The sequence below is a fragment of the Loxodonta africana genome, chromosome 22 (genome assembly GCF_030014295.1).
Source record: "Loxodonta africana isolate mLoxAfr1 chromosome 22, mLoxAfr1.hap2, whole genome shotgun sequence".
Taxonomy (NCBI): Eukaryota; Metazoa; Chordata; class Mammalia; order Proboscidea; family Elephantidae; genus Loxodonta; species Loxodonta africana.
The window spans coordinates 23,412,059-23,426,780 of record NC_087363.1 but is presented as its reverse complement, the minus strand read 5'-3'; the positions used below and the strand labels follow the sequence as shown (position 1 = coordinate 23,426,780).

The 14,722-nt window shown below is 44.4% G+C and overlaps 1 protein-coding gene across 1 annotated transcript in view; it reads right to left on the bottom strand.

The window, feature by feature from the left end:
• Positions 1-1,181: 1,181 nt before the first annotated feature.
• The window catches only part of RHOA (ras homolog family member A), a 52,120-nt gene continuing 38,579 nt past the window's right edge, over positions 1,182-14,722 (bottom strand). The window contains exons 3-6 of the mRNA XM_003409660.4: positions 10,404-10,561; positions 6,923-7,043; positions 3,950-4,080; positions 1,182-2,442 (exon numbers count right to left, since the gene is read on the bottom strand). Coding sequence (XP_003409708.1) covers positions 2,269-2,442; positions 3,950-4,080; positions 6,923-7,043; positions 10,404-10,559 — 582 coding nt within the window. The 5' untranslated portion in view covers positions 10,560-10,561 and the 3' untranslated portion in view covers positions 1,182-2,268. The remainder of the gene's footprint in view (positions 2,443-3,949; positions 4,081-6,922; positions 7,044-10,403; positions 10,562-14,722) is intronic.

Sequence of the window (14,722 nt, the reverse complement as noted above, 5' to 3'; positions counted from 1 at the left end):
GGGCGGGAGGCACCTCTTTTTAACTAGCCGATGGCCTGGTCACATGGCCTAGGCACTTTCCGGCCGCCCCGCCCACTCCTGGCCCGAGGGTCCCGCCTCATCCGGCTTCCGCCCTCCCTCGCAGACCGAAGCTCCTCCCTGGGTTGGGGACCCGCGGGGCGGGCGGGCTCGGTGGGGCTGGGCGCGGGCACCACCCAAGCCGGGTGGAGCCGCGGACACTCTGGTCAGGCTCAGCATTATAGGGCCGGCCCCTCGCCTAGGGGCGCTCTGGGCACTTTTTTCCTGGGCCCTCGAGGACGACTGATTCTTCCTCATAGGTTCCTCAGGGCATGGCGGTGGTAGCAGCAGCGGGCGCCGGTAGTGCCGACACCGCCCTTCCTGTGCCATGTTACACTTAGTATGTGCCCTAGTGTCGCCAGACGCATGGAGCGAGTCGTGACTTGCGGCGATGGTGTCGTTGCCAGCAGCAGCCGAAGCAGGTTCTCTCCTCGCCAAGGCTCTGCTGTTCTAGGAAAGGCAAGATGGGGAAGCACGGACAATGCCCGGGACAGGCAGGGCTCCAGGCTTCGGGGCAATCCCAGCCTCAATAAAAGCGCATCTTCTAACTCCCTCCCTTCCACTCTGAGACTGCCAGGAGGGCCTTCACCTCCAGTCTCCCTCCTCCCTTTTTGCCCCCAGTGCAGCACCATCCTTAAATAGGTTTTGCTACAGCTCTGTGTCCAGGAGGGCCCTAAGGCTCCAGGTACCACCCAAGCCCTGCCCCAGCCCATGGAAATGGGGTCCAACAGCATACAGGACTGAGGGAACCCAGCTGATTTCAGGCCATCTTCCATCCCTAGCCTACTTTATCTGGAGCTCAGGCCTGGAACTGAAAGACACTGAAAACAGAGGTCTGTAGAGGAAGGGGTTATACTTCAGGGATGCTCCCAGAAGAATGACTGCCTGAAGTTATCCCTCATGTGTCCTTAGAAAGCTGTATTTCCACCCACACACTGAACTTGAATGACACACAGCATCAAGTTTCCACATTCTTGGGGGAAGCCAGGTCAGGCATGGGTGAGAAAAGGGAGGCAGCTGGCACTTTGCTGCCTTCAGGGAACCTCTCCAGAGTGAGCTAGGCCAGGCGGCTGAGTCCTTCCATTCTGCTCCTAGCCCTGGAGAGAGCAACACAAACACCAGGATACAGCAAGTTTAGAAAACTGCCTTTATTCTATTAGTTGGAAAAATTAACTGGTACAGAAAAAAAAGTTTAGTCAGCCGGAGAGAAAAGAGAAACCAAGTGCCACCCAAGAGGACTGGTGGCTCCTCTGGGAGGGAACCTGGACACAGTGGAGAAAGGAGCACTGTGACTAGAGCCAGACCCTGCAGTTGGGGTTAAGACAGGTTAAGCCACCTTCCAAAGTGTCTAATAGCCTCAGGCATAAAACCAAATTCCTATATACTTAGCCCAGCTCTGGGGAGGGGGTACTGGGATAAGTGGGGCTGAAAAGGGGTCATATGGCCATCTTTTATCAGAGAAACTGACAAAACGGGAATTTTTAAAAGGAATTTTCCATCTGACTTTATTTTCAAATACACTTTCTTTTTTAAAAAACCAATACACTTTCTGCGGAGATGACAAATATCAGTATTAGGAAACCCAATTATACAAAAAATACTACATCTAGTCTGGGGTAGATATATTTATTTTTGGTAACATACATTAAGTGGCACTAATTACACAGTAACTATAAGGTAACTAACATGAAACCACAGAACTGTAACTTTGCCACAGCTGCGTGGACTTGGGCCTTTCCGGCTGAGCGCATTTTCAAAAAACTGGACGCCCACTTCAGAGATATGCCAGTGAGACCCATTTAGGAGGAGTGTCCTGAAGTGGAGACTCACCAGAATATCTTGCGGCTGACAGGTAATAGGCAGGACATGTTAGTTATAAAGTAGTTACAGCCTAATTCACAAAAGTTACCAACTTTTTCTCTTTCTAGAAAGAAGCAAGAAGTTAAGAAATTCCTTGAATTAGCGCCTGGTGTGTCAGGTGGGAGTGCAGAGGAGGGCTGTTAGAGCAGTGTCAGAGGGGCCCTGGTGGGCCAGAGGGGCTGGACATCATTAATAATCATGGTTGGCTTCTAAATACTGGTAGCAAGATGACTTCTGATTTGTAATCTTAGGTAAATTATAGATAAATGAAAAAGGCCAGTAATCATACACTAAGATTAATAAACAGCACTTCAAAATTAACCGCATGAGGGCTGTGCTTGCAGCGAGGTTTCACAAGACAAGGCACCCAGATTTTTTCTTCCCACGTCTGGCTTGCAGAGCCGCTCTCGTGGCCATTTCAAAAACCTCCCTCACTCCATCTTTGGTCTTTGCTGAACACTCCATGTACCCAAAAGCACCAATCCTGTTTGCCATATCCCTGCCTTCTTCAGGTTTTACCGGCTCCTGGCAAAGAGAAAACAGCGCTTTCAGTTAACAGTGTCACATACGTAAGTAGGCACAGAGTATTCAAATTCAGCTAAAAGGCTTCTTTTCAAAGTCGCTGAACTCCCAGATTTGAGCTCCATCTTACAGAATTCTGAAATTGATATGCAGTGACTTCCTCCCAAAATATAAAATCTCCATCAAATAAGCTCCACTGTGGGAAGCAGAGACAAGGAAAGGAGAGGTCAGAGGAGCCCTGGGAGACTAAGGAATGAAGGACAAAACTCCTCAAGCTGCCCACTGCAGGATGTTATGGATTGAACTGTGTCCCCCAAAAAGATGTGCTACAAACCCTAACCTTTACGCCTGTGGTGAAAACCCTGGTGGCAGGCTGCTTAAGAGCTATGGCTGCTAACCAAAAAGGTCAGCAGTGAGAATCCACCGGGCACTCTCTGGAAACTCTGTCCTGTAAGGTTGCCTTGAGTTGTAATGGTCTCAATGAATGGGTTTGGTTTTTGCCTTATGCCTGTGGTTATAATCCCTTTTGGCAACGGGTTGTCTTGTTATGTTAATGAGACAAGGTTAGTGTAGGGTGTATCTTGAGTCAATCTCTTTTGAGACATAAAAGAGATTAAACACAAACTAGCAAGTGGACATGGGGGAAGGGAGATGATAAGCCACGTGAAGACTCCCCAGAAGCAGAAGCTCAAAGTGACAAGGACCTTCCTCCAGAGCCGACAGAGAAAGAAAGACTTCCTCTAGAGCTGGCACCCTGAATTTGGACTTCTTGCCTCCTCAACTGTAAGAAAATAAATTTGTCTGTTAAAGCTACCCATTTGTGGTATTTCTGTTATAGCAGCACTAGATTACTATGAGACAGGGTGCACCACGGATCTTCCTGTAGTTAGCTTCACAGAGGACTGAATGCCCACCAAAGGAAATAGATCCTGATCTTGACATTCATTCATACACAGAAACTTCAGTAGGAGAAACTAGGCTCCCACTCAGGTGAAGGTCTCAGTACACTCCTCCTGCAGGGAGGAAGCCCTGCCACTGGCCCACCCGCCTGCACAGAGGACAAGATGTCACTTCTATCATCCTTTTTATAAAGGCACTGGGGTCTCTGTCCATGGCTGGACTCCTCGCCCTCAGGATTTCCTGATCCTTCTGTTGCCACTAATGTTACCTTTGGTCTCACATCTACCAAGGTTATAACTGAAGACAGAAAAAAGTCTCAAGTTCCTGCCTCTGGAACACTGACTATTGCTGTGACAGCTTTTTCTGAGGCTGGCAGTCCTTGGGGACACAGCACTACCTCACGGGAGGCACTCCATCTCACATGACTGAGGGGCCTTAGGGACCCTGTGTGCAGGCCCCAGTCAACGAGGGAGGAAGAACAAATGGACTTCTGAGCCTCTCTTGGAAACAGCCTGGCCCGTGAGGGTTTCTGATGGGCCCCTGAACCTCTATTCCTGGGGCCCAGGTTTAAGAATGTGACAGGAAGACAGAGCCCTGCCCCAGACCATGCCTGCTTCATCTTGGCTAGCTCCCGCCTTGTGTGCTCATCATTCCGAAGATCCTTCTTGTTCCCAACCAGGATGATGGGCACATTGGGACAGAAATGCTTGACTTCTGGGGTCCATTTTTCTGGGATGTTTTCTGAAAGAAGCAAAATGCATAAAATTTGAGGATACATACAATTCAGTTTTGAAGAATCTCTTAAGAGCTCTGATTAAACTGTAAACAAACCTTCCTTGCTGCTTCAGAAGTTTTTGGACATTTAATGGAACCCTGTTAGTTTCAAAACCACAGAAAAAGACAAAATTGAACCCCCTCCCTTGAGCATAGAACCACCAACTTTTCTTAGTCGCATTAAAGAACTCTGGAGCTGCTGAGTTCCTCTAGAGCCTGCTCAGGCGAGGCTCTGGAGGAGCAAAGATCTAGAGCACAGGGTGGCTCCACAATGGCACTGCCTGCCCCTGAGAAGCAACCTCCCCACAGGTCATCCCTGTCACATGATTCTGACCTTCACTTACACAGAAGGGGCCCCATTTCAGAGCCACAGTGTGGCTCAAGGGGCCGCACACACACTATCCACCTTGCTCGAAGGCTATCGGCATGACACCCCAACCCTATGGGTTACTGACATTTCAAATGTCTCCACAATGACTTCTGAAAGTGAGGGAGAACCAGCTGCATCTTCTTGGCAACACTCTAATAACTTGGAATGGTTGTACTGCACATCACAGTGGACAAGGGGCCCAGGTTCAACTCCCTATACCACCTTAGACATCTCAGCCTCAAGGATGGTTTTATAAAATGGGGATAACAACAGTACCTACCTTACACAGGGTTAGTTTGGGGATTCAATGAGCTAACACATACTGCATGCTTAGTATGACAATCATTCAAATGGTGCAGCTATTCAAGACTCTGTTTTAGAAATAAACTGTTCACTCTCTGATTTCAAGACAAATTACCAAAATGGCAGGGGTTACTTAGGATATGGAAAGATGCTCTATCTTCTGGTTGAAAGACCGTATCAGGTAGAGAAGCTACATAACTGAGGTCAGGAAAATCTCATGATTCAGTGAGACTCCACTCTTCAGCACAAGATTGACATTCGACCACTTCCTTTGCTATCGCAGCTACAGGGTTGATTACATCACTAATGTGGCAACTCAAAACTCAAAGTCTCCTTCTGGAAACAAAGGGGTTTCCAAAGAAGTGTAGCGTAGTGTTCCTGTCCTCAGAGCCATACAAAGAGCAGCACACCTAATGGTGAAGCCAAATAGCCTCAGCGCTGAAACTTCTTCTCATCCCTGAACCTTGTGGTCAGTTTTCCGTTCAGCTGCCTCAGTGATCCCTTTGACAGGTAAGTGAGATCACATGACTGCCCTGTTCAAACCTCTAAGAGCTGGACTCTTTCCTTCCTGTTTCTGCTCAGGGACTTTGCACCTACTGTCCCCCTCCTCCAAAAGTAAACTATTGTCCCAGGATTGGCCAGAAGCAGGGCTCAAACCTACATACAGATTGTGACTCTTTGTCCAGTTTGTTATCCTACACCCATACTCCCGGCCAGGCTCATTCAGCTCAGCAGAGGGCACTTACCTACCTACCCCACGCTCCAGTAACGGTACTGCATCTTCCAGCATCCAGACCCTGTCCCCAGGCATGCCTGTCTCTCAGACAGGGAGCTCAAGCTCTTTTTAACCCTTTCCTTCCTACTTCGCCACTCCTCCCTAAGGCCTGCCCCCCGGGGGAGGAGCCAGCAAGAAACAAATCCTGGCTAAAGGAGATAGAGGTCAAAAGACAAAGACCATTAAAACCAGGAGATGTGTTCTTTAAAGAAAAAGAGCAAGTCTGAGGAGGAAGCACTTCTTGCATCTACCATTATTTTCATCCCTATAGTATATTCTGGATGATGAAGTGCAGGACACACAGCCTCCTCATTCCCAGAGGATTCAGGTGAAGTCCTCAATGTGTGTGTCTGAGGGGAGACTGTCACAGGGCTCCATTTTCTCTGGCCTAAAGCACAAGGCTCCCAGCCTCCAGACCCTTCCAGCAGCCCCCCACAGGAAGCCAGGGGAGTTTGAAAATGAAAAATAATCACAACTGCTGAAAAAGACCAAAGTAAACCAATGGCAGGGAGTGCCTGCTGTCTCAGTCCTGGAGGCCACAGCACAGGGGGCTCAATCTCAGCCTGGCTCCTTGGGCCACAAGACCTTGAGAAAGTGGCTCAATATCTCAGAGCGCCCCTAGTATCATCAGTAGGGTGGGGAAAACCATGACATAAAGTCACTCTAACCCTAACTGCCTAGCACAGGCCGGGCTACCAGAAGGCCCTCAAAGGTTGTTCATGCTAATGACAGTGTCCTTGGTCCCCTGCTGTCCTGTGATGACAGAGAACTGCAGCACCAAGCAAGATACCTTACCACCACCACAGCACAAACCAAAAACTCTGCTTCGGACTTTGGCGCCTTGTTTCACAGAGTGTGAGGTCAGCGTCATTCAGTCTTCTTCTGAAGTGACAGTGGCTTCTGAAGCATACGGCCACCTAGGCCAAGGGAATGGTCAGGTGCAGAGCTCCCTTTATCAGCTAAAACACTTTAGAAAAGGGCTAAAATAGGGCTTTAAAAACACTACCATGAAACAGCAAATCACCAGTCTAGATGCTAGGAAACAGCAGGCTAAATATGAAGTACTGAAAAAAGGCGTGGGCAACCAAAAAAGCCTCCCCCATTTCTTAGTCAAAGAAATGGCCCTGTATTTGAACTCACTTGCTTTGCAATTTTAAACCTGGCAGCCATGGGAGATCTAGAAAAGTGACCCAGGGACCATGCAGTACAGTCTCAAAGCTTCAGGACTCTGGCCCCCGATGACTCCTCTTCTGAAGTTCACTCTGCCGTGCAGCCACTTGGTGCCCAGAATGGACCCAAGAAACCAGGTGTCAGCCATACACAGGGAGTGACAGTCAACATCAGGCTTCAGGGCCACTCACCTAAACTATCAGGGCTGTCGATGGAGAAACACATCAGTATAACATCAGTGTCCGGGTAGGAGAGGGGCCTCAGACGATCATAGTCTTCTTGCCCCGCTGTGTCCCACAAAGCCAACTCTACCTGTGACAGAAAGAAGAGACAACCCCAAGAGTGCAAGGTTAATTCTGTTTGCGTAAGTGATGCTTACAACAGAACACTCAAGTGGCAGACTGTCCCAAATAGCAAAACAGAGGAGGGTTCGCTTTTATTAGAATTAAGCCCAAAGGTGGGTGGTATGTTTAAAATTTTTAGGATGGAATTTCTCAAAATTGCTAATTTTGAAAACACATACTAGAACTAAATAAAGTGACACAAGTTAAAAATAACTTTGTAGCTTACAAGAAGTGCTGAGTCAAATAACATTTTACTTAGGAAAGAAAATGGATAGACAAGAGGAGAAATCAAATGTATGATGCTACCAGGTGGGTGTTTAAAAGGCAAAACAGACTGAGTAAACTTTCTCTAATAGATTTTCATTCAACCCTTTCCTTATTTTGTCTCATCACTTTGCTCCAAACAGAGACAAGCCTGTATTTTAGTTGGTGAGTGGGAAAAGACACCTTTGCCTAGGTGTTAGGCAAGGTTTGCACTGACAGGAAAGGCCTCTGGGTTTGCCTTTACTGCTCAAAAACTGTCTAAAAGGGAGAACGAGTTTATCCAGCTGTGGCAGAAGGGTACACTGATACCTGGGATCTGGACACAGATTCCCTTCTACATTGTCCAGCACTGCAGCCAGCCCTGTCACCCCTTCTTACAGCCAAATGGAATGTTCAGTGATGACCTCTGCTCTGAGGCCCTTTGGGGCCCAAGGAGCTCTCCCTCCAGTGCCTGTTACACCCTTCTCCTAGGACCATCACAGCCCAAATTATCAGTGTCTAAATACAATTTCTTTCTTCAAGTTGATGGCTAATTATCTCTTCTATCCTCAGCTTCTGTTCCAGGATACATCACTCACAACCTCCACTGGCCCTCTGTCATACACACAGTCAGCTTGGTGTATGTATCTATGATACATTAATACCCAATCCTCATAAACGGTCTGACCGTAGCACGTAAAGCTCATTCACTCCCTACCAAACTCCCTCCCCTATGGGCACTTGAGTGTTCAATTCAGACACACCCAATCCTGACTGGCTACTGATAAACCTTTCTAGGGTGTTGGGCCTATCTCATGTCAGAATGGACACTTCCATTTTTGGCAGGCCTAGTCCTGGGACCATGATCACCTAAAATCTTGCCTGGCTTCTTAGGGCTCTGCTAGTACACACTGCTACATCAACACTCCCAGCCAACACTCTCTCCCACCCTGGGGGTTCCCAAGTTGCCCTGAAACAGGCAGCCAGCCTATGACACCTCTTCCAGATAAAGCACTTTTATTTCAGGTGTTCCCTCTCTGGGTAAGAGGCTCCCTTACCTTGCCAGCATCAAGCATGTTCAAGGATGGCAGTGCAAGAAAGAAACTTATAAACCATTCTTCAAGGTTTTAAGTCAAGATCCCTAAATTTATTACAGACAAGATCCCAGTCTGTTCCAAGACCCACAGTCATGGACAAGGTTTGAGAGATGACAGAAGAAGTACTGCTCTACTGCCTCCAGCACATCCATACTGTCAGATGGGAGAACACCTTCCCAGTTGATGGTCACAGGCACTCTGTCTCTGGAGAGACTGGCAGGACAAAAGCAGCAATATACACTCACCAGACAGGGGAGAAAGGTGCCATGAAATACCAGCCTGTCTCTGCCTCCCTCAAGCCATTACATTCTTTTTTGTGCATGGTGTGGCAACCAAAGTTAGATAGAGGGCAGTTATGTGATAGGAGGTCCAAAGATCTCAGTATACTTCTACCCATTTTGTCACAACTAGGCCCTGTCCCCACAAAAAATCAGTCTTCCTATCAGGTCTACAGAAACACTCATATCCAAACATTCAGGAAGATAAATGACTGAAGCTGGGTTGGCTATGCTCTGCACTGGTGGACGACCTGCACGTTGGAACCCAGGCAAAGTTCTGTTGAGCTGGAATCTATTTTTTTCATCCACATCAGGCCCTGAGAGGTTCCTTGGGGTTCCTAATGGCATAAAAACCATCATTGTGGCCCACTTTTGCATTTGTGTTAGACAGACTACATACTGTACAATGAGGTTTTGAAGCATGCTATTATTCAGTCCAATTTTAATGTGGTTTGGTGCTTCCAAACACTTTAGTTACTTCATAGAACCTTGACAGTTACCTGTAAAATGGTTTAAACCACTTTACAAATGAAGAAGGCTCAAAGGTCAGGTGGCTTACCCATGATCACAGAACTATCTGAAGGTCCTGTAACAAGGGACCCCTGAATTCTGAGTGGCTGGTGGTGTAGTGGTTAAGAGCTAGGGCTGCTAACCAAAAGGTCTGCAGTTCGAATCCAGCAGGCGCTCCTTGGAAACCTTATAGGGCAGTTCTACTCTGTCCTATAGGGTCACCATGAATCAGAATCGACTTGACAGCAACTGGTTTACGGTGTTTTTTTTTTTGGCCTAACACACTTCCTACATATGGTCCCACAAACTGGGCCTAGGTGGGACTCTCGAACAGGAAAGGATAGTAGGTAAGGGAGGAAAATGAGAAGGGAGGTAGAATTATGGGAGGCAATGTTATCAGGCGCCATCAATATATGAGAGATGTGACTGAATACCCAAGTGGACTAAGCACGTTGGAGAAAAGCCCCTTGATCTATTTTTTGGCTGACCCATTTCCAAAAGGAATTTCATTCTTTAAGAGATATACAAGAGGCCAGGTATGACATTATTATGACAACAAAATGGAGACAGTAATAATAAAAAAATATATATTTCTAATTCCAGAAAAGCCTTACCCCAGTCTTGCCAGTGGGCTTTAAGGATGGACATGGGGAAACACTATTCTCACTGTCAATGACAGGAAACTAAAGCAACTATGACAGCCTGTTTTATGTTGATCTCAAAAAACTTGTTAAAAAAAAAAAATTAAATGTGAGTGAGGACATTGTCTAAATGGTTTTACTGCTGGTAGCGCTAGATAAGTAAAACACTTTGAGAAACATTTTCAGTACGACTCTCTGACGTGGTAATATCACATTTGAGCATCTGAGGAAATACTCTGACAGAATTAAAAAAAAAAATCCATCAATATAAACAGGTTCATGTTAGCATTATCCACTTGGCAGCATACTAAATTTCAAATATAAATAAAGCTGAAAAGAGCACTTACACTAAGGCTGCCCCATGTGAAATACATATGAATGTGGGCAAAGTCTGGATAAAGTTGGGCTAAGAAGTCAGGGTGAGAATGGATTTCTCTCTTACCAGCATTTTTGTTATTGTTGTATTATGCACTGAAGAGGCAAAAGGGCCTACTTCTTTACAGACACTGAAAAACCTAACGTGCAAAATGGTACCAGTTGTTATGGAAGGTGGCCTCACCTGCTTTCCATCCACTTCAATATCTGCCACATAGTTCTCAAACACTGTGGGCACATACACCTCGGGGAACTGATCCTTGCTGAAGACTATGAGCAAACAGGTCTTGCCACAAGCTCCATCACCAACAATCACCAGTTTCTTCCTGATGGCAGCCATCACTGAAACAGAAGACATGGGTGTTATCTGGGAAACACAAAAGTCATCAGGCTACGACACACACTTTTCTGACTTTGAGGCACAAGCCTCCATTAGCCCACCCAAACACAAAATTCTAGTACACTTTTCCAATTGGCACCAAAAAGTCCAGTATCCAAATGGCTGAGTGTTCAGCTACTAACTAAAAGGTTGGTGGTTCAAATCCACCCAAAGGTGCCTCAGAAGAAAGTGATCTACTTCTGAAAGGTCACAGTCATTTAAAACCATATGTACAGTTCTACACTGAAACACATGGGGCTTCCATGAGTCAGAATCGACCAGACAGTATAACTGGTTTTCAAATTCCTTTCACAAGGCAGGTCTTGGAGAACATATCCAGCAACTGCCTCATTTCTTTATTTCTTTAACTTGAAAACAAAAGGAGATAGGAGACCATTCAACATCCCAGAATACTGTTCTCTTCTCTCTCAATTTTCCCTTTGGTCCATAAACCTTTATTGTTCCAACGTCCTAGATTTTCCAGTTCACAAACAAAAACCAAGGTCAAATATTAACGCCACCTTAAGAAAAACAGGTGTAAGTCCAGAAGTTACTTACACTCACAGCCTCAGTTCTCTGAAGCAGGTCAGACAAGACTGTGCCTCTCTCCGATACTTCAGAGAGAAGGTGCTGTTGTTGTTAGGTGCCATCAAGTCAATTCCAACTCACAGTGACGCCATATACAACAGAACAAAACACTGCCTGGTCCTGGACCATCCTCACAATCATTGCTATGTTGGAGCCCACTATTGCAGCCACTGTGTCAATTCATCTCACTGAACGTCTCCTCTTTTTTGCTGACCCTCTACTTTACCAAGCATGATGTCTTTCTACAGGAACTAGACCCTCCTGATTACTTGTCCAAAGTATGAGAGATGAAGTCTTCCCATCCTTGCTTCTAAGGAGTATTCTGGCTGTACTTTTCCCAGGACAGATTTGTTCGTTCTTCTGCCAACACCATAATCCAAAGGTATCAATTCTTCTTCATTGTCCAGCTGTTGCTGCCGCTGAGTTGATTCCAACTCACAGCGACCCTACAGGAGAGAGTATAAGTGCCCCACAGGGTTTCCCAGGCTTTTAACCACTGCACCACCAGGGCTCTAGCTTTTGTATGCATACGAGATGACTGAAAATACCATGTCTTGGGTCAGGCATACTAGTCTTCAAAGTGACGTCTTTGTTCTTAACACTTTAAAGAGGTCTTTTGCGGCAGATTTACCCAATGCAAGGTGTCATTTGATTTCCTGACTGCTGTTTCCCTGGGCGCTGACTGTGGATCCAAGTAAAATGAAATCCTTGACAAATTCCATCTTTTCTCCCTTTATCATGATGTTGCTTACTGGTCCAGTTGTGAGGATTTTTGTTTTCTTTATGCTGAGGCGTAATCCATACTGAAGGCTGTAGTCTTTGATCTACATCAGTAAGTGCTTTAAGTCCTCTTCACTTTCAGCAAGCAAGGTTGTGTCATCTGCATAACACAGGCTGTTAATGAGTCTTCCTCCAGTCCTGATGCCGCACTCTTCTTCATAATAGTCCAGATTCTTGGATTGTTTGTTCAGCATACATATTAAGTATGGTGAAAGGATACAACTCTGACCACACCTTTCCTAATTTTAAACCATGTAGCATCTCCTATATAGGTAATGACAAAAATGCAGATTTCCCACAAGAGGCATAAGGTATATCCTGGTCTCTAAAACTTGAGAAAAATCAACGAAACCAAAAGTTGGTTCTTCAGGGGGAAAAAAATAAATCAACAAATTGGAAAAATTTTAGCTAGAATGACCAAAGAAAAAAGGGAAAAGACTCAAATGAATACTATGAACAATTACATGCCAATAAATTAGACAACCTAGAGGAAATGGAGACATTCCTAGAAAAACACAAACTACTGAAAATGACTCAAGAACAAGAAAATATGAATAGACTATAACAAAGAGACTGAACTAGTAAGAAAAAGAGAAAAACTACCATAAGAAAAGCCCAGACACAGATAGCTTCACTGATGAATTATACCAAACATTTAATGAAGAATACCAATTCTTCATAAACTCTTAAAAAAAAAACAGAAGAGAAGGGAACACTTCTCAACTCATTCAATCATGAGGCCAGTATTACCCTGATACCAAGACCAGGCAAAGACATCGTAAGAAAACTATAGGCTAGTATCTCTTATGAATATAAATACAAATATCCTCAACAAAATATTAACAAACTGGATCCAGCAATGTATGAGGATTGTACACCATGATCAAGTGAGATTTACCCAGTAATGCAAGGTTAGTCTAATATCCAAAAATCAATTATACGCCATATCAAAATAATAAAGGACAGGCGATCATCTCATATGACAAAAGTGAAAACCCTTTTATGATTAAAAACATTCAGCAAACTAAGAATAGAAGGAAACTTCTTCAACCTGATAAAGGGTATCTATAAAAAAAAACCCATAGTTAACATCATACTTAATGGTGAAAGGACTGAAAATGTTCCCCCCAAATTTCAAGAACAAGACAAGGTGGTCTGCTCTTGTAGCGGCAATCAAATGTAAGTGCTATTCAACATTATTGGAGGTTCTAGCTAGGGTGATTAGGTAAGAAAATGAAATAAAACACATCTACATTGGTAAGGAAGAAATAAAACTATCTCCATTTGCAGAGGGCATGAGCTTATATATGGAAAATTCTAAGGAATCTACTAAAAACTACTAGAATTAATAAACTAGGTTAGATGATAAAAGGTCAATATAAAAAAATCAACTATTTCTACAGCCTAGTGACGAAAATTCTGAATATGAAATTAATCGACATTTCTCCAAAGGAGGTAATAGAAATGGCCAATAAACATGTGAAAAGATGCTCAACATCATTAGTCATAAAGGAAATGTAAATGAAAACCACCTCACACCCACTAGGGTGGCTATAATAAAAAAGGTAACTAGTGTTGGTGAGAATGTAGAGAAACTGGAGCCCTTATACATTCCTGATGGGAATGTGGAGCTTCCAATCTGGTGGTTCCTCAGATGGTTAAACATAAGGAGTTACCATATGACCCAGCAACTCTACCCCTAGGTATACACCCAAGAGAAATGAAAACATATGTCCACACAAAAACATGTACACGAAAGTTCACAACAGCATTATTCATAATAGCTGAAAAGTGAAAACACTCAAATTGTCCATCAACAATGTAATATTATTTGACAATAAATGTAATAAATACTGATACATGTGACAATATGGATGAACCCTGAAACAATTATGTAAGTGAAGAAAAAAAAAAAAAAAAAACCAGTTACAAAGAACCACACATTGTATGATTTCATTTACAGGAAATATTTAGAATAGGCAAATCCAGAGAGACAAAGTAAAGAAGAGAGCATGGGAGAAATAGGAAGTGACTGCTAATGGAGCAACAAGGTTGCTCTAAAATGACTGTGGTAATGGTTGCCTAACTCTGTGAATATTCTAAAAAGCCATCAAACTTTATGCTTCTTTTTTTTTTGCACACGTTTAAAATTTATCTTTATAGCATAAACATTTTCTCTGCTGTTATTTTTTTCTAGAATGGCATCCACAGCATCATATATACATACATATACAGTGCTTTAGGTAAAAGTTTACAGAGTAAATTTGTTTCTCGTTAAACAATTAATATGCCTATTATCTTGTGACATTGGTTGCCAACCCCGCAACGTGTCAACACTCTCCCCTTCTCAATTTCAGGTTCCCCATTTCCATTCGTCCAGCCTTCTTGTCCCTTCCTGCCTTCTCGTCTTTGCTTTTGGGCTGGTGTGCCCATTTAGTATCATATACATGGTTGAACTACATGTATTACTGTTTGTTTTATAGGCCTGTCTAATCTTTGGCTGAAGGGTGAACCTCAGGAGTTACTTCAGTACTGAGTTAGAAGGGGGTCCGGGTGCCATACTCTTGGGGTTTCTCCAGTCTCTGTCAGACCAGTAAGTCTGGTCTTATTTTCTGAGTTTGAATTTTGTTCTACATTTTTCTCCCACTCTGTCCAGGACCCTCTACCATGATCTCTGTCAGAGCAATCAATGTTGGTAGCCGGGTACCATCCAGTTGTGCTGGACTAAACTATATACTTTAAATGGGTGAATTGTA